We start from the raw sequence: 19,742 nt of genomic DNA, 5'->3' as shown, positions 1-19,742 counted from the left end.
ATTTTATCATAAATAGCGGACTCCAAAAAAATAAGTATAATTTTACATCTTATATAAAAATATAAAATTATTAACTATGTTTTTTATTTATATTCACATTGCTATTTGCCATATAAAATATATTTTAAATTAATAATTTCAAATTTTATCTGAACTGTTGAATCAACCTCATTCATGTTTATTTTTACTTCCATCGACCAATCAAATCGCTTTATTTCAAATGACCCTATACAAATGTACGTTACCCTCCCACAGCAGTGGTTTAATGACGTTTTCGCTGTGCAGTTGCTCCAATCCTGCGAAGAGCTTCGGTAGGTCTTTTCTCGACGCTTCCTATTATATTTGAATCATGTAAAAGCTTTTTCTTAAACTGCGTCATATTTCTTTAGTGAAAATATTGTGGTTTAAACAGTAAATGTTCAGTGTTACATGCAAATTTACTATGCTTTTTTAATGATTAATATTTAGGGGAATGGTCGATAAATAGAAACTGTCACTTTCAATATACGGCACGCGTTTGATTACTCTGGCGGTTGCGTTTAAATTCAACGGTCGCGAATAACTTTCTATACATCAAATTTGGAGGATCATCTGAATTCATTTAATCATTTGCGTGCAACGATATTTTTCAGAAAAGTGTTTAAATTTGAACGGACGTGGTCGTTGATATTTTATAGTCGGTAGGAGCGTCAGTTCGGATTAGGGTAATACCGTTTACATTGTACAATGGACCCTTTCACTCAGGTAACAACCTTCTATTAATTTATAATACATAACTGTAACTGTTCGGCGATTAATGGTCATAGTTTTGACAAAAATTTTTCGTCAAATCATTTATTATTTTTCCAATGTACATTTTATTAACATTTGAATTATTGTAACCCAAAGTGAACGTTTTGGTGCTTAAAAATTTCATTTTTCTTCTATTCATAAATCATTAAATTTTTATAATTGTTTTCTTGTTATATCAAATATTTTTGTTTTTAAACAATTTCTGTAATTTTTGAGCTTATTTATTAAATTATAATAATGGAGTTATATGAATGATTTAATCAATTGAAGTGTTACTAATCTCTATTAATTAATGTTTCAAATGAATAATAAATTGGTTTATATATATAGCGGATGTTAGAACGTGCTAGGGCAAGAAGAGAAAAATTAGATACTCAACTATCAAATGCTGGACATGATGTTAAAAAAAGGCGTAGTCCGTTAAAGGATGCAAACGCTATATTAGCACAGGCAACAGGTAATAATATATGTTTATAATTTTTCATGTTACATTTAAAAAATAATTTTGATTATTGAATTTGTAATAAAATAATGTTTTATGAATAAATATTGTTTTTAGAATTTCAATTAAACAGAATATATTTTTGTGTTTATATATTTTTTTTTCACTTTAAGTTACAAAAAGTAGAACCCCAACAAAGTCTCCTGCCAAAGTATTAACGGATAGTTCATCTCCAATAAAATCTCCCAGGAAATCTGTATCTAAAAATACAATTAATGATCCAGAAAAGCAAGTAAATAAAGAAAATGGAGAGATTGGATTATGTAATGTAAAATCGAAGTTACAAAGGCTTGGCAAACTATATTCTGGTAAGTTACATTGTGCACATTATCTACTGTAGTACACCCACACAGATTGCTTCAAACTGGTTCTTTACTCTACCCCACTGTGATATCTATATATGTTCTCTATATTGTAAGTCATGTGTGGTTTCTGAACACAATTTCCTGCTAAAGATATTATTCCAATATATTTTCCATTATTAATATTGTATTAATCCTATAAATATATACTCAGTAAATTATTATGTAAAGTGAATTAAGAAGTCTTAATCAACAATTTCAGTCACATTAACTGATGTTTATTAATACAGCTAAAGCAATATTATATTTTTATCTGATCAACACTTAAAATTTGTATTAGGTTGTGTAATATGGAATGTCGGATTTTGTTTACTGATAAATGTTTGTACTCCTGTTGTTGTTATTTCTTTGTTTTTCATACAACTTCTTAAACAGTTTCATTGTCAATTATCAGAGTTACCTTTTTGCAAAAGAGTTTTTTCCAAATTGTGAATAATAGCTATTTTTTGCATCACTTTTTGAAAATATGCATACCACTAATATTCGTATAATTGTTTATAAGAATTCAAATTAAAAATAATGCTGTAAAAACTGCACAAATTATAAACAAAGCATTTAGAGACAATACTGTGAATGAAAAAACAGTGCAACGTTGATTTGCAAAATTTCGTTTTGATGATATTTCTTTGCAAGAAGAGTTGCGTGGTAAACCCGAAACAATAGTTTATAGTGATGTTTTTAGAATTTATTAATTCTAAACATTCAGATTTTTTCAAAATAGGAATATATTCATAAGAAACACATTGGCAGAAGTGTATTGATGTTTAATTATTTGTCGCGACTCATTTTTACAAATTTATTTGTTTATTGTGTTAATACATAATTAACTAACTATATTTCACAAGAATATTACGCTTCTGACAGCCTCTGTACAATGGAGTGTAAATATTCGACTTGTGCTATGATTCTGTCCTCTTCACAATAGCACAATATTTATATTTTCGTTTGTATCTCTTTGGGAAATTATGTATCAGTAATAGCGTTTAACATACTACATGTACATCTATACCCAAGAATACTGATGTAATAATCTACGCATTCTGTTTACTTTATGATACACAATATAAGAAAATATAGTATGCTGTCTTTTTATCCTAGGGTGTGTTATATTAAAAATATTATATAAAAAACATATTTTGTTATACAAATAATTACTATGTTAAATAATTTTTCTTTTATAGATGACAGTAGTCGGGAATTAAGTTCGCCCATTCACAGGACAGAGGAAAGGTTTAATGCGGAAGAAGAGGCTACTGAACAAAAGCCATCAAAAAGAGGTGCTAGACTTGATAGATTAGCAGCTCTTGCTTCTACAATTAACAATTGGGAAGATGATCTTTCTCATCCAACTTTGGTAAGTTGACTATCAATTTTTGGAAGATTTTATTATAATTTTAATAAACTGAAGAGATGTGATTTCTTTGAAGGTGAAACCAGTAGACAGCAAAGCAGATAGAATACAAGCAAAATTTAATGAACAAGTTAAACATGCGCCTGAACCACAGCCAAGTACAAGTGGATATAAAACTGGAACTAGAAATAGCAAAGGCGCTAGCATTAAGAAAGATGAACCATATTCGATAAAGCAATTGAAATGGGATAAAACTGTATTAGAATCACTGGTAACTACTTCTATTGAAACATAAATCTCATTTTTGTTTTTATTTTTATATGACTAAAGCTTTAATAGTTTTTTCTGTGAAGAAAGTGTACACTGTAATAGATGAAGGGATGTATCACATGCCATTATGTTTGTTGGATGAAAATACTATTTACAGGAGGCTCAAGGCTTTAGTCGTACAAAAAGCAATAGTCGCCTTGTATATGACTATAAGGCTTGTTCTCAGGGAAAGGATGCAGGTTCTACGAGTTCAGCATCTAAACAACTTCGGCAGATTCGAGAAGATACTACACACCAGGAAGAAAAAAATGAACGAAAAACTAAAGAAAATTTATTTAAAAATTCCAATACCCCAGAGAAGAATGTAATACCCAGCACAAGTAGTTCTCGACCTTCACCAAGATTTGGTTTCAATAACTCTCCAAAAAGTCCAGCTCAGTCAAGCTCAGGCTCTGTATTGAGTAAAGCTTCTCTGTTTGAATCTAAAAATGTAGAAGGGAAAGCAAAGGATCCAGCTCAAATGTCACTTTCCGAGAGAATGGCTCTTTTTGAGAAAAACAAAGGAGAAGCACCTTTATTACCAAAAGCACCTCTTACTATGTCCGTGCCACCGAAGAAATTGCAAGAGAAAGAGAAAGCTAATTCAACATCAGGACATTCGACTAATGAAGGTACTTTAATGTTGTAAATTAATTATAAAAGAATACAATTAGTGTTAAGAATAAGTATATAATAGAATCATATATTCGTAGATTTCGGTGCAACAAAGGCAAAAACTGATATTCCTAGTAACGCTGTTAATGCTCAACGAGAAAAATTTGAACAAGGTTTAAGCACTCAAGAATTGGAAAATAATATTTTACGTAACGCTCATTTAGAGAGACAGCGTGAATTGGATATGTTACGTACACGTTTTAATAGAAATAAAGAAATGGCTCAAGCTGCTGCTGGCTCTTGTATTAGAACCAGTGAAAGTAGTGAAGGAAAATCGAATTCTCCTAAAAATTCTCCAGTTTGTCCAGTTAAGCCAACACCTGCACCTGTAAGTGTAAGGAGTTATTTTTAATTTTATTTGCAGGTTTTTGTTTTAGTAAAGGCAATAAATGTAAATGTACATATTGTTTTTATAATAGGATTCTGGTATTCCTCCACCACCACCTCCTCCTCCACAACTACGTGGTTCTGACTCAAAATTTATTCAAAATCAAAACAAAAATTCACCAGTTAAAAGACAAGGTATTTATTACAAATTTTGTATTTTTTCATATAATGATTACATTTTTAATTGTTTATTTTAAAGTTGTAGGCAGTCCACCAAAAACGCAACAAGTAAAAGTAGTGTCTGAAATTAAACGTATTCGTGTTGCTCCGCCTAAACCTGGACATCTTTATCCTAATCTCTCTGATATTGAAAATACAACTGAAACAGAAACAGATACAGAATATACCGTTAATAGCACAGAAGCAGAAACTGCTACTCTAGATGAAAAAACAGATACTGAGACTGCAACAGAAGCCGAATATTATGTACAAGTTAGATAATTGAATAAGATTTCAATTGAAGAAAATAATATTGTATTTTATATGATTTATAGTCTTTAATTCTATATACTTAATTTTAAATAGGATGATGAAACTGAGGTCGACAGTCAAGAGGAATGTGAAGAAGTAAATACTAGTCTTGGTAGAAGTATATTACGAGCAGTGAATGAACAAGCATTTTTAAACAAAAAGGTGCACATTTAAATTTTACATATATTGAATACCCATGTACTCTATATTTGTTACTTTTTAATTAAAGTATTTTGGTAATACGGTTCACAGAGATCAATTGATCCAGATCCAGATAGTACAACTTCTGATATTTCAGTACTGGATGAAATGGATGAATATTTAGACGAATGTCTTGCGCTACAAGAAGTGCATGGTATAAATGGCAATACAGAAGAGGGACCAACTCCACCCAAGGTAAACAGAGGTGGTAAAAATTCCCCAAATGTATCAACGAGTTTTAAATATTCCCAAGGGTAAGGTATAAAATACGTACAAATAAGATAAAATTTCAATATGTGAATTAAAAATAATTCCTTTATATTTAAAAGATCACCGTATTATCGGTCACCTGTAAAAAAGGTTACATCGATGTCTCCTAAAAAGAGTGAAACTTATGTCATAGATGGTGACAATTGTATGCCATTAATGCATAGTGTTAGTTTTTATCGGCGACAACAATCACAAGTATGTTAAATAAAGATTTCAATTATGTTCTTATGAATGGTATTTAATTTCATTGTATGATTTAATTTTAGACACCTAAAACGCCAGTGCGTATAATATCGAGAACACAAGAATCTCCAGAAATTGTGTCCAATATAGGACAAATAGATAGTAAGAACGAAGCTATTTTAGTACAAGAAAAAGTGAAACGATTGTTAGACGAAGTCTGCAAACAACAGACAATTATTGGTCAAGCAAGTCAAGCATTGAACTTGTGTACTTCTACCGTTGAATTCAATGATTCTAGGGAACAAGTTGAAGGAGAAAGATTATTATTAGTTGCAAGTAAATTTCATATGTTAATATAATTTGAAGCCTTACTTATTAACTGCATACTATTTAAATGAAATATATGAATTTTGTGTTATAGCTCACAGACGACAAGCTGCTTTAAACGAAGTTCAACGTTTAAAAGTAGAGGGCACATTAAAACCTGTAACCCCTGGATCTCCAGAAGTGCAAGAAAGTGGTTCTTTAACCGTTTCTGCAATTACTTTACCTCTTAAGCGAGAGTATTTTCGAAATAACGGCACAAGTAAATATTATAACACATATTATGTAATATTATAAATATTTAAAAACTTGTTAATTCGATAATTGTATTGCAGATACGTGCCTCCATTTTGTTTGCTTGATGCGACATTTGGAGGAAATAGTTGCTACTCCAGTGATCATTGCAGAGCCTGGCGACTCGTGCCTTCGATTTCCATCAACACTTAAATTACATGATTTGTACAATGATTTTAAAATTACCGTCGAAATATATTCACTTCAGACACAGCCTGAAATTTTACCACATGAAATTAAATACCATATTAATCATGGTAATGGAAATAATAGTAATAACAACTGCAGTAAAAAGGTAACTACATTTTTATATGTTTAAAAAGCTATTTGTTGATAAACAATTATATAATGTTTCTCTAAATGTTTAAATGCTTCACAGTTGGTAAATAAAACTCCTAAAAAGTTCTTAAAACAAGAAAGCCGATTAATAATGCCAACGGTTCAAAGTCCGGCTGGTCCATCTGCTGTTAGATCTCCTGCATTCCAATTGTCTGGCTACGTCATCTTTAGTTTAAAGGAAATACACCGACAACAATTTACATTAAATAAGGTTACCATTTATATCCGTAAAAGAATTGTATAAAATAGTAATTTTTTTTATTATTGTGAAAGTCATTACTGATTTCACGATAATTTACAGGTACCATCACAGTCTCCATTAGAAGGACGATTACAAATGCATGTTTCGTGCGAGCTGTCAGTGTCAGTGGAACATAGAGGATTTCTTACAATGTTTGAAGATATTTCTGGATTTGGAGCTTGGCATCGCAGATGGTGTTTACTTAAAGGATCAACACTATCGTATTGGAAATATCCTGACGATGAAAGAAAGAAGACTCCCATTGGTAGCATAGATTTGCAAGGTAACTATACGGAACGTTAAATTATTTATTTATTTTTTTTAATAAGAATAGTCGCATAAGGTTATTAGCGACTAATAATAAATTATTCAACTGATTAGTATAATTCTTCATTAAGTGATGATTACTGTATACTAATGGTAGATTTAAATATTATCTGGGTAGTCAAACCGATGTCTTCAGAATTTGTTAAGAATTCTATTGAGTTTTCAGTAAGTTATCAAGGCTATGCAGTCGACGTAGTTGCTTCGATGATATTATTCTTAGTGTTTAATTTTTTTCTTGTTCGGATATATTTTAAATGTTTGAAGATGTTGTGATTTACGGTTATTGAATATTGTATATTTCGCATACAGTTGGACAGCCGTTGTTCAGGCTGTATGAGTGTGAGAGTTTAGTGTGTTCAGTTCTGATTTGTGTTATTGCCACTTACTGTTTTCCGTTGAATTTGAAGATAGTTCCGAGGTTGAAGAAATTGTTAATAGATTTGTAGAGCAGGTTTGTTCTTTTTCTATGTTGTTATCTAATGATGTGTTAAATATGGGTTGATTGTCCGTATATGAAACAGTGGCTAATTTCTTTTCGATTTGTACTTAGAAGCTTTACTGTCATACTCTTTAGTAAACTGCATTTTAGTTGAATATTGAACTTCGAAAGAACTTTTGTAATATTTACTCGTGATATTGTCGTGAGTGGCATTACAATGTTGATCATAAATACTATATTTGACACACGCGAGTGATACAATAAACACAATTCAACTTTTCGGTGGTAATATCAGAACTCTGTTTAATTTATTGGGATATTTCTTACCATTAAACTTTAATTTTTTTTTGCATTTATAGGTATTTCCACGACTAATGTCGGATTAGTTTCTCGAGATATATGTGCACGTCCTAATACTTTCTTACTCGAAACAACTAGAAGTGCAGAACCTAGTGACACTGAGAGCTTGATCATGATTAGAAATGGACATACAACAATAATAAGGTAATTGTTATATTTTATATGTGAAGAATAGAAAATTAAAAAATTACTTGGTAAATATAAATATTAAAACTAAGAAAATTATTTTTTAGGCATTTGCTATCAGCAGATACAAAAGAAGATAGATTAGAATGGTGTTCAAAGCTTAACAAAACGTTAAGTTTAATACACGCTTGGGGTGGAGTGTCAGCATTATCGTAATTTAATTTGTATGTAGAAACGTCAAATATAGCGTACTTAGATACGCTTACGTATTAATATATGTACTTACAGATTTGTTATACGCAATGTAAAGTTGTGTATACTAAATAATGCTACAGAAATTTAATTCGTTATGACTCATCTAATATGAAAATGTAAATATGAAATGCCATAAATTGTGGAAGATAGATTTTATTGCAAAATAGAATATCATTAATGATTAAAAAGTATAAAAGGATAAGTCACTTCTTCTCTTGAAAATGGAAAAATAACAAGTATAATTTGACTTCTAATTTTAGTTTTCACCACATTTAATAATTTTTAGAGAGATACATTTATTTCTAGTACGAAAAAATAATTCAATAGAAATTCAGAAATTTTACTTTTCTATGACTTTCTCTTATAAACAGTTAATAACAAAAATACTAAAAGCATTTCAAAAAACATCTATTTTGTTATGTCTGTCATGTTTAATTCCTTATGTAAACATTAACATTGCAATGAATAGAATTGTACTCTTTAGACAAAAATGATTAATTCTAAATGCAAAAAATCTCAATTGTTGAGAAAAATGAATTACTAAAACTATATGATTAAAAAAATGTATGCATTATGTCAATGCACTATAATGAATTTTTATAATTACGACATTAACTTAACTATGCTTATCTGTGGTCCTTTTTACAAGGTATCCTTTATAAGGTTTTTATAAGATATAATTTGTGCCTTTTAGTGTGTATTATAAAAGGCTATATTGTAAATAGTAAATCAATTACTAACAAATACATTGATTAATATACAGGATATCTCATTTTAATTTATAAATACAATTATCTTCAAAACTATTCGTTACTTGAAAAATGTTTCAGATGCAACTTTTTCTATTTTGTTAGGGTACTAATTTGATACACTTAGTTTGTCTCCAAGTGGGCATGTGTAGGAGTTGCAAAGATCACTACTACTTTTTTCAAGTATAATTATGTAATTTTTTCGTATCAATCGATATAATAAGTTATTCCCTTAAAAAAGTGTTAAGTTAACTATTAAAAACCCATCAAAACATAAACAAAATACATTTGAGACATTTTTTAAATAACGAATAGCTTTGGAAATAATCATATTTACAGATTAAAATAGGACACCTTGCATATATAAACATACATACACATACATAAATATCTGTTTTATATATATTTGTTATTAGAGGTAGTATTATAGTATAATTTCGAAATTTTGTGCTCACAAAATGTTTATATTTTCTACTTTTGTATATTAACATATTGTTTTACACTTGAAGTGTAAAATCTTAATAATAAAATATCAGCAAATTAAATACATCAATTGATTTGTTTTCCTTCACGAATAAAATAATCAAACAACACACTAATTACATTGTTCAATAGAATTTTGGTTTTGTAATAGTCACTAGGTGATCCTTATAGAGTTCCTTACCTTGAATACGAATCCGAAAACCAAATTGCTGGGTCACGTCCAGTTTTCGAAAAAACTGGGTTTCTGTAAAAACGGTCGAATTTTTCAGAGAACCAAGTGTTACGTGAAAATTAAAAATGATAGTTAGTTCGAATTTATCGTAAAAAATAGAGGGGAGTTGCCCGAATATGTAGCTATAAAAATTTTGAATATTGTCTATCATTAAATGCTTGTAAATGATGATCAAAGTTTGAAAAGGTTAAATGCGCGTAATTTGTACGCACTTCTGTTACATTTCTACGAAAAGTGCGTTGGTTAGCATGAATTTGCTATGCAGCATTGGATTCTGCGGAAATTTCTGAATAGGAACCCCCCACAGAAAGCGTGAGAACAGTTTTCCTTTCAGGCAGGTTAAGAAAATCTCCGTCAAGAGCGCGTGCACAGAGCTTTGGCGCCACACCGCCAAAAGCTTTTCACGATCGTTCTGTTTCAAATAATTTGGTGTTTAATATGTGAATATTGTTCAAAGCAGAATGACCGTGAAAAGCTTTTTCATAGTTATTATGAAAAGTTATAAAACAATTGAACATTATAAATACGTATAAGAAGTAACCGGGGTCTAGATCTATACAGCGCGTAGTCACGGCCCTGATTAGCCATGCTGGCGAGCGATGGCGGCGTGACTTATTCTTACAGAGGACAGTATTCACGAGAAACCCGTATTCAATGTATTCAATGTAGTGTTACCAACAGTTTTCCGCAAATACCTTGGAAACACGAAAAAAATTGTTTAAAATATACATTTCCACAGTATACGTCAATTTTTGAAAATCGGCTTTGTTATTCGAGTTCTGCAGTACACATTGCCAAATCTATTTACAAATATAAACAATAATAAATTAAAATGAGACGATTAATAATTATAAATTCAGGCCATGACATCAGGTGAAAAATAAAAATTTGAAAATATTTCTCTTTCGTACATAGAATTTTAGTAAAAAGGTCTAACATCTGAAAGATATACTTTATTTGTATTCATACATACATATTTCTTCTTATTTGCACGATTGATTCGTTATACATACATACATACGAAAACGTATAAAAAAATAACTCGTCTCCACGTTAATTGTGAAACATGTTGGCAAATACTTCGTCGTCGCTTCTCTAAATATAGATTATGAGTGGAATTTCTAACGCCTCTTGTTCAAAATGTTTATCAATAGTTTCGCTGCATTGTGTTACATAAATCATGTCTGCACACTGGCACGCGTTTCACAAATAACATTCAATGTAAATTATTATAGTAATCCACATCTTTTATTGATAATTAATTACTGTTTATTGTTTAGTGTGTTGTTTTTCCATATTTCGTATATTTTTTCTATATACTTAATATCGAGTAAACATACACTTCGCGGGCTTTTTTTTAATGCGATACACATAGATACTTATGTATGTGGTAGTGATCACCGTTATTTCATTTTAAACAATGGGTTTATTACTTGCATAGATAGAAGGAAACCTGAACCGATGATCAATATATTTTTCAACGATTTAATTTATCAATTGGTGATTTACGTGCCAGGTGAGTTTATGTAAATACTTATATAGAGTATACTAATTTACTTATAATATTGGCGTGTGTCAATGGTCGAAAAATCCTAGGTAACGTTGGTAGCGCAGGACTTCAGTTCTCAAGCTCGTTTATTTCGAAACGAGATTGATAGTGGGGTGAAATCCGTCTTTGTCAGCGGTGTAATCAACCCTATAAAAAGTCAATTTTATTTTAATATCGTTGTAATTATGTATTATTATTATTTTTAAAAATCATTCACAGAATACCCAGAATAATACATTTCTGAATAATAAACATTTCTTTGAAAGAAATGGAATTGAATATTATTGAACAGATTGAAATTTGTATTTTAACTCTTTATACTCTAGAGGTGCCTCTCAGTCACCATTTGTTTCAACACAACAGAATTATGAAATTCAAAATTCAGTATTCAAATTTGTATATGTTATAGACATATGCGACATAGAAATAAAATAGTTCTTTAATTTATGCTAGATTTTTCTGTACGTTGATTGCAAGTAACATTATCGGTATTTCATTAGGAAATAATGAATATTTGCAATGAAAAATATTGTCGAGTACAAAAGGTTAAATATTTAGATAAATAAAATAAATGGAATAAAATTATTCTTGTGGCGGACTAGTCATTATAAAGAAGAAACCTTCTTTATTCAAACGGAGCCCGAAGAATCTTTTTTACCGAGGTTTTCATGAAAAACATACTTATCGACTCTATAAATCAGTTTTATAAATTGAATGTATAGTTGTTAACGATAATTATTCACTTGACTAAAATATCTCAAAGCGAACTGACGGTTAATTATTTCACAGTAGAACAGTTAATAAATATTATATTATATAGCTAATAAATACAACAAAATATGTGGCTGTATTCTACCTGTAAGTGTGGCCATCTGGCGACGTGAAACTGAAACTGCCAGTAACGTCGAGGGCTTCATCGTCGGTACCCTCGTTCTTCAATTCTGCGGTTTCTTCCCTCTTTTGTCCGTCGCTTTGTTCATAACTAAAGTGATATCCACCCACTCCGATGTTGTTCGATTCTTCCTGCTTTACAATAGTAATATCATTCGGATTACCTTGAGGTGCTGCAAGAGCCCCCATTATCGCTGCCACGAAGATAACGATCTGTGAAAAATAGTAATTACATATACATAACAGTAAGCATTTACAATGGATTTTAGAGTTCATGGAAGAAACATGGTAGATAGAAAACATTTACCTACTTCAAATTTACGAGCAAAAATTGTAAAATTTTCCTCAAATTTTTAAATGTCTGAATATAATAATGTTAAATTATAGTCCAACTGAGATTTCTCCCTTTTAATGGATATATATGTGTTTGTATGTTACATTACATTATAAACAATTGTCATTATACTCATTTGTCTAATTGACTTTAAATTACTTTTTATGACTTGCTAATATCGGTTTTAAAAGGAATAATGCAGATATACATTTTATTCAGCGATATTACAAACTACAAGACGTGTTAAATATTATTTATAGTTTTACTATTGAATTTTTATTTTATTTAAAAATAAACAACTCGAAGATATGTAATATTTTGTTAGTACATACGTAATTTTAAGATGACTGAAAGTTTATGTTTAATATACGGTAGAAAACCGGGACAGATACTATTAATTTAAATAGTTATGAAAATAACGTTTGAAGACTTGCAGTTAAATAGTAGTATAGATATTACAGAGTATACGACCAATTCAGAATCTTAAATATTACTTTTTGAAAATTGATAAATGGATTATATTTTAATATTATCTCTTGTGTTGATTTCTCAATTTGTCGTCTCTTTTTAAAGCAAGCATAAAGACTTTTTCATCAATAGAAGCAGTCAACATTCATTAAACAATTTAAAAAAATAAACGTGCGTGATATTAATCACTATAAAGTGTCACTCAATACAATAATTTATACAAATATGAAAATAACTAAAAATTTGTATTCCCATTATATTATATCTTCACGGAAAGCGAAAACATTACAAAATACCGGAGATCAAATGATTTTTAATTTATTATCCTATCGCCAGTTGTTAATCGCAGTTAACAACGTATCTATTAGAATTTTCTCCCTCGTCGTGATCACGACGGGATAATTTCGAGAATTATGCCTGATCCCCGTTAATACGCGGAACCGAGGGCCGATGATCGCCCGACGAATTTTTCTGATTAATCATCGGATGCGTGTAACATCGCGCACGCACAAATGTCACAGTACTCTTCACTTTCACTGTTATATAAATAATTTCGGTTGTCTGCGTGTTGCGTAGCCGAAAACGATCTTCGACCGGGTCCCATCCCGGCACGGATTCACGCGAACGATCGGCCGACGATTTTTACGATAGAGCATTAGCGGCTCGGTTCCCTGTCTCGGAGCTTTTTCTTCTACCGTAACTAAAGACCCACCGTCTTCATTGCGAGGACTCTTCGTGCGAACGATTCTTGAACCCTGTCGTCCTTAAATAGCGATCGATACGCGATACCAAGGATCCTCGGCGCATTTGCCTTTATATAGCCGGAAAATCATGAGCGTTGCACCCCCACCTGCATTTTAGACTGAACAGAGATTCGCGGATGAGTCTCCCCTAGCATGCCACTAGGATGCATCCGTGAATGCAACGGTGCAAGTGTCCTCTCTTTAGCGGCCTGTTTGCATTCTTCGCTTCAGTGCTGTGTTTGCTTAGCGTTTCTCTTACTCCGCTCTGCGGCAGTATTGGCAACTAAAATCTTTCAAATTCGATCGAAAAGATTCCGAAAATAACTGTTTGGAACTGTTATGTATTCGTTCCGGTCCTTGAAACAGTTCTGGAGAACGGAAATAAAGTCGTAACTCTTCTTAAGTGTATCGGTTCTGAGATATATATCGGTTTCAGCTCTGCATTTTGGTTCTACTTTCTTCACATTCGAAAAATATTTCAATGATCAATTCAAATTTCGTGACCGAAACCGATATAATTAACACTAGAACCACCGTATCTGTTAAAATGACGAGTTATACTCTTCTTATCTTGCAATTACTGATATTTTAAAAGCATTGAACATTCGAAATGATTTTGAAAATAAATAGTTTCACTTGAACACTAATTAATAATCTTTATAACGATTACATATCAACCATAATGAATTCTTGGTAGTTCTGGCGTTGATAACAAATGCGACTCTATTTCGGTTCTCCATAACTGTTTCATGTAATTAATTTCTTATATTCCAGTTTTATTATCTGGAACTGACATTATAATTAGTTTCCAACTCCTGACTTCCAACCCGAAAACATTCGTATCATTTCATAGAATAGTAAGATGACGGAGAAAAACTATAAAACACTGTAAACGAATTGAAAAATTGTATTCAGACGTAATACAATGGACCCTTGATCAATGTGGAAAGTATATTAAAGAAACTACATAAGTTATGTACGATGAATAGACGAACTTTGTAATAAAACAGCATATTTTTATGGATTTATAAGAAATCTGGAAGTGCAAAAGTGCACAGAATGCACACGTCGTGCAAAACGTAGTGTTGTTAACAATGTTAACGAGGGAAAACCATTTTTCATGATAATACTGTTTTTCCAATTATGTTCTTAAAAATTTGAATTTGGATAAACATCTACGGTTCTGTGATGAATAATGCGTTTATACAAATTTAAACGGTTATCTGAACTTCACCACCGATTGCGTATTGCAAAAGGGACGCGGTCTAGTTTTCGACGCGGTTACATTGTGCTCTAACTTTTAATTGAATTGATATAAAATTTAAATGTTTTAAATACAGTTTTTTTTTTAGAAAGAATCGTTTATATATCGGAAAAAATATTTATATAATAGAAATATAATAGAAAAAATTGTTTTACTGTTTTTCTTTACCAAGAATTCTTAAATAAAACGGTATGTATAATAAAGATGAGCAGAAAATGAATATCTAAAGAGGAGAAAGTAAAGAATGTTTAGAAATTGAAATTTGGTGAGGAAGATAGTCACTACATAGTTATTGTACAAGAGTTTAATTCACAGCAGTCAATAAATTGAACAATAATGCGAAACGCCTTATATGGGGAAGGGTTTATAATATTTTATAATGACTATTACAATTAATTTCTGATGTTATGTGTACTCGAATTATAAAGATTTATTTACACTTTCCGATTTACGTTGAATTAACATTGAACATTTAAATGAAAAAGTGTATTATAAACACGCAGTGGGGTATATGAAAATAAAATTAATATATACATTTATATATAATTTTCTAGTTATATTTCAAAATAATAGATTTCAGAATAAGAGAATTATTAGATTCAAAATAAATTTTTGAGTCAAATTAACTGAGACATTGTACAAAGGGTAGTTTTTTGATTTGATACAACTAATACAACTAAGTTGTAGATGTTTATGAAAATATGAATTTACTCAGAAACTTATCTCCTATAAGCATGATCGAGCCAAACGTTGTAATTCATATAATTCAATTAGTAAGAGAAACCTGTCTCACCACTTTTATATTGGAGACTTTTGATTGTAGCGGCATTCTTGCACCAGTTAACTGTGCCATTCAGATAGCGCAATGAAACGTATCTTACAGGCGGACTTTGCCACAGTAACTTCGTCCGCAATGCCAAGGACCTTTCGTCTCTTTACAGAGACGATTGTTCCTGTTCTCACAGCATGTGAGTCTAGTCACGTCAAGTTCATCTATCTTTAGATAAGAATAGATCGTGATTTCGTAAACATTGAACCGAGTTGAATGAAATTAGCATTTACAATTGTTAATTGTAAAGTAAAGACATCTTTTCGCTGCCGCATCTTGTTGTTTCAAATGCTTTTAAAAATGTCTCAAAAATTCCTCACATATTACTTGATTAGCTATAATAATCTACGACATATACGATATAAACAATTTTATCTATACGTTATGGGTGGAAGGGTTAAAAGTAGAATATAACTTTTATTTTATGTAATCCGCATTTCGTTATAATACCTTGTAATTGGATCATTATTTGATAAATGATATTAAGAAAAATAAATATTTTGAAAACAGATAAATTACAGTTTAACCAATTCGGAGAGAGAAAAGCGATATCAGACAAAACAAAAATGATATCGTTTCGTAAAACGAACACTGAATGTACTGAAGTTCAGCGTGCACTTTTGAATATTTCTAATAATAATATGCGAATTATTGATTTCATTTTGCACGTCAGCTCTTTGCTTCTTTGCTTAAGAAAATTGTTATTTAATTAATTATTGTCTTCATTTAAATATTTGTTTCATAGCTTCTCATTTTTCTGTGAAATCAATGATGTTGCTCGGGGCAAAACTTGTGTTTGCAGGACGTTAACATTTGAATCAAGCATATGTTCATAATTTTTATTTCATTGGATCAGAGATAAACTTGCATCCTTTTGTTCGCAGAGAGTACACAGTTGTTGGTTAAGCAATTAACGCTCAGTTCCCCTGTATAGGTACGCCTTCATTTCTAGTCAACACGTCTGATTGTGTAATTTAATGAAACGCTTCCTGTTTGTTATTTTTCATTAATGTTTCAAATAATAATGCGCTTAGAAGCAATAAATATTTTAAGTCGAGTAAAATAATGCGTTTCATTCGTAGTATTTTAAAACTGACGTCAGTGAAATTCATTTAAATGCGATTAAAGTAAATATGCATAAAATTAAAGAATCTCAAACTTCGTTAATGACATAACACATCGTTGAAAATATTCATCTTCCTCAAATGAAATATTACTTTTAAACATTATAAGTAACTACAACTTTGATTGAAATGCTATTTATGAATTAATCAGGTTCAGATTTTTCGTATGCCTCGATTTAATACAATTTAATTTAATCACTGTATGAATTTGTATCCTATCTAATGTATAAAAGTATTTTCCACGTAAACATTAAAACAAAGATGGCAATAAAAAAGCACTATAAATAATTATGCAATGTAAAATAAATTATAATCATTTATTTTTTAAATAATGATATTTATTAATTGAATGATTATTATTAATTGAAGTAACAATCATTTGAAATAATAATCATTTAAAATACTAATTATCTAAAACATTAATAACTTGAAATAATAATTATCTAAAATAATAACCATTTAAAATAACGATAATTTAAAGTAATCATCAATTGAAATAATATTTCACCGATCTCTGATTCCGACACATGTAAGCGATCGGTAGTTGATCGTGCTCGGTAACTCTTTCCTCCCTTGAGAAAAGAAGACACGGAACAGCCACTTATAAGATGTCAGCGGTTTCATCATCCACGCGATAATTCTTCGAGGATGATAGCGCAAAGGCGTAGAAACCTGGCGACCACCTGTCGCATCAGCCGAATGTGAAAGCCGAATCTCAGAAACGTGGGACTCCTACCCCCCAGTTTTTCGAAGCGTTCGTCTTCGTTTCGTCGACGTTGCCTGGGGGCATCGTGCGGCGACGCGACGCGGCTCCGGTGTCCTTGGTAATTGTGACATTTGGTCTTCTTCACGTTGGACACGCCGCTGAGAGAAGTCGAGGAAAGTTGATGACGTAACTACCGGTGACCTTGCCATTTCAGAAGATGCGCGCGAAAGAAGAAGACACCGAGGACGCCGCCGGCTACCGCACCTCCAGGCGAGCTCCCTTCCTTTCCCTTCACTTCTTTCTCCATGAAAAACCGAAATCCTCCTGGTGATTCTCTATCCTTCACTAGCCTTCTTCTTCTTCTTCTTCTTGTTCTTCTTCTTCACGCGAGAAATAATGAACGCGTCTGTCACGGTTCGAGAAACCGTAAACGAAGAACGACCTACGGTTCTCTCTGTTGCGCAAGGATACAGAGTTCAGTTACATTAATATTAAAAAATTGGTGATTGGTGGACTCGTTAGTTACGAACTACATACGTGGATCAATGGCTGCTGTATCTCGGTAGTAGAATTGTGGGGAGGGAAAAGCAAAATAGGAAGGACGTGATGGACTGAAATAAATTTCTTTATAGTTTAAGAGCGAACCGTGATAATTATTATTGTGTATTAATTTTCTTTCTAGTTTTATTAGTAGTAGCTAATTATTTTAAACAAGAATAGAATACTTTTACGAATTTTAGATACTGTAACGTAATAGCTATGTATAAGTGTAATTTTTTTATACTTTCCGTTATGTGGAGTTAATCATTGTCCTAAACAAATTATGAAAGAAAAGTTTTTAGTCTTGGATAATAATATTAAGTGAAATATTATTTCTAAAGGTAAATAGGGTATGGAATATTTTTATTAAAGCCTTTTGGACTCGGATTCACTTTTAAATAAACATTGTGACGTACAGTACCTTTATTGTCTTGAAGAGATGCGATTACTTAAATTATTTATGTTGAAATTTCGATAAAGAAATATCTTTTTCCAATTGTTAAAGTTAAGAACTCCAACTTATATACTTTCTTTTAATTAATATAAATGTTGATCGTAAAATAAAAAAGATATGCTACTTTTCTTTTCTTCATTTCATCTTACTGTAATTTTTGTTTCATTCCTTTGTATATTTCGTCATATACTATATCTTTATGTTTTTATTATTTCCATATATTTCGTGTGTGATATTATGTCTTTAGCGTCTAGTTATACTTATTGCTTTTTTAACAATGAAATAAAACGAAAATAAAATAAAAATAAAATATTTTTACTATCGAAAGCGTTTTAAATAGTATTTGAAAGTATCACTTCATTTGAAAAATATTGAAAATTATTCTGAAATACATTTGTTTAAATGAAAATTTTTAAATATTCTTCATTTCTCGACTTCCAAAGGCATTTTCAAATATGAAGCAGCGCAATATTAATGGTAATATAAAAGCTGTAGAAAACTGTATGATAAATTAATAATTATAATAATTTATTCAAAGGTGACCATTCGATACACAAGAAACGCAATGCAAATACTAAAGATATTCTAATATATGGGAAAAAGTAGAAGGAGGTATAATTTACATTTGACAAAGATATACTTGCACCTCAACAAGAAAAAGAAATCGATGTTAAAGGCGTCTCATCAATCATATCTGACCTTAATCCCAAGTTCATTTATAAAACCAAATCTAGAATGGAGAAATTTATTTTAATCGGAGTCTATCGGAATTTAAATAATTTCCTATTGGCATATCAAAAAATTTTATTAGCGAAAGTGCCGATGCCACGTTTAGGCTTCGGAAACGTACGTAGCTATTTTCGAATTTACCCAACGGCATTCGCGTCGCGAAGACAAGCAATCGCATTATTTAATTCTTGTTTAATTTATGTTTCATTGACTTAGGTTGTATCGTATACTCGTAGAGTTTGTTAAATGAAACATTTTTATGATGCTATTGTGTTCGTTTAACAGTAATTCGTAGTTTAGTTGAAGATTTAATTAGCACTTAACTTTTATCCTATATTAAAGAGTAGGCTTTGCTCTATCCAACAATACTAAAAATAATATCAAATTCTAGTAAACAAGCCTTATACGCACGATTTTATTCGGAAAAAGTTTTTTTACA

The 19,742-nt window shown here is 30.8% G+C and overlaps 2 protein-coding genes across 6 annotated transcripts; one reads left to right on the top strand and one right to left on the bottom strand.

Annotated features, from left to right (window-relative positions):
- Nucleotides 1-266: 266 nt before the first annotated feature.
- On the top strand, nucleotides 267-9,502 carry LOC116431723 (anillin). Of its 5 annotated transcripts, none has more exons than XM_031987540.1 (20): nucleotides 267-311; nucleotides 633-744; nucleotides 1,123-1,249; nucleotides 1,408-1,602; nucleotides 2,838-3,010; nucleotides 3,084-3,278; nucleotides 3,504-3,948; nucleotides 4,030-4,319; nucleotides 4,411-4,513; nucleotides 4,578-4,810; nucleotides 4,904-5,011; nucleotides 5,102-5,304; nucleotides 5,380-5,515; nucleotides 5,587-5,839; nucleotides 5,925-6,089; nucleotides 6,163-6,416; nucleotides 6,501-6,671; nucleotides 6,762-6,984; nucleotides 7,827-7,971; nucleotides 8,061-9,502. In XM_031987540.1, exons 2-20 carry the CDS (start codon nucleotides 727-729, stop codon nucleotides 8,167-8,169), a joined length of 3,546 nt encoding a protein of 1,181 aa, XP_031843400.1. In that variant the 5' UTR covers nucleotides 267-311; nucleotides 633-726; the 3' UTR covers nucleotides 8,170-9,502. The 5 variants fall into 5 exon arrangements, with proteins under 5 accessions (XP_031843400.1, XP_076221745.1, XP_076221746.1 ...); XM_076365630.1 differs by having other exon boundaries at nucleotides 3,435-3,948; nucleotides 4,584-4,810; XM_076365631.1 differs by having other exon boundaries at nucleotides 3,435-3,948; nucleotides 4,578-4,804.
- Nucleotides 9,503-10,610: 1,108 nt separating this feature from the next.
- CPR28 (cuticular protein 28) lies at nucleotides 10,611-13,782 on the bottom strand. The gene is made up of 3 exons (XM_031987552.2): nucleotides 13,627-13,782; nucleotides 12,078-12,325; nucleotides 10,611-11,368 (listed from the first exon to the last, which is right to left on the bottom strand). Exons 1-3 carry the CDS (start codon nucleotides 13,633-13,635, stop codon nucleotides 11,308-11,310), a joined length of 318 nt encoding a protein of 105 aa, XP_031843412.1. The 5' UTR covers nucleotides 13,636-13,782; the 3' UTR covers nucleotides 10,611-11,307.
- Nucleotides 13,783-19,742: the final 5,960 nt, after the last annotated feature.

The sequence above is a fragment of the Nomia melanderi genome, chromosome 3 (assembly GCF_051020985.1).
Source record: "Nomia melanderi isolate GNS246 chromosome 3, iyNomMela1, whole genome shotgun sequence".
NCBI lineage: Eukaryota > Metazoa > Arthropoda > Insecta > Hymenoptera > Halictidae > Nomia > Nomia melanderi.
The sequence above is the reverse complement of the archived record's forward strand: the minus strand, read 5'-3'. Positions and strand labels throughout refer to the sequence as shown.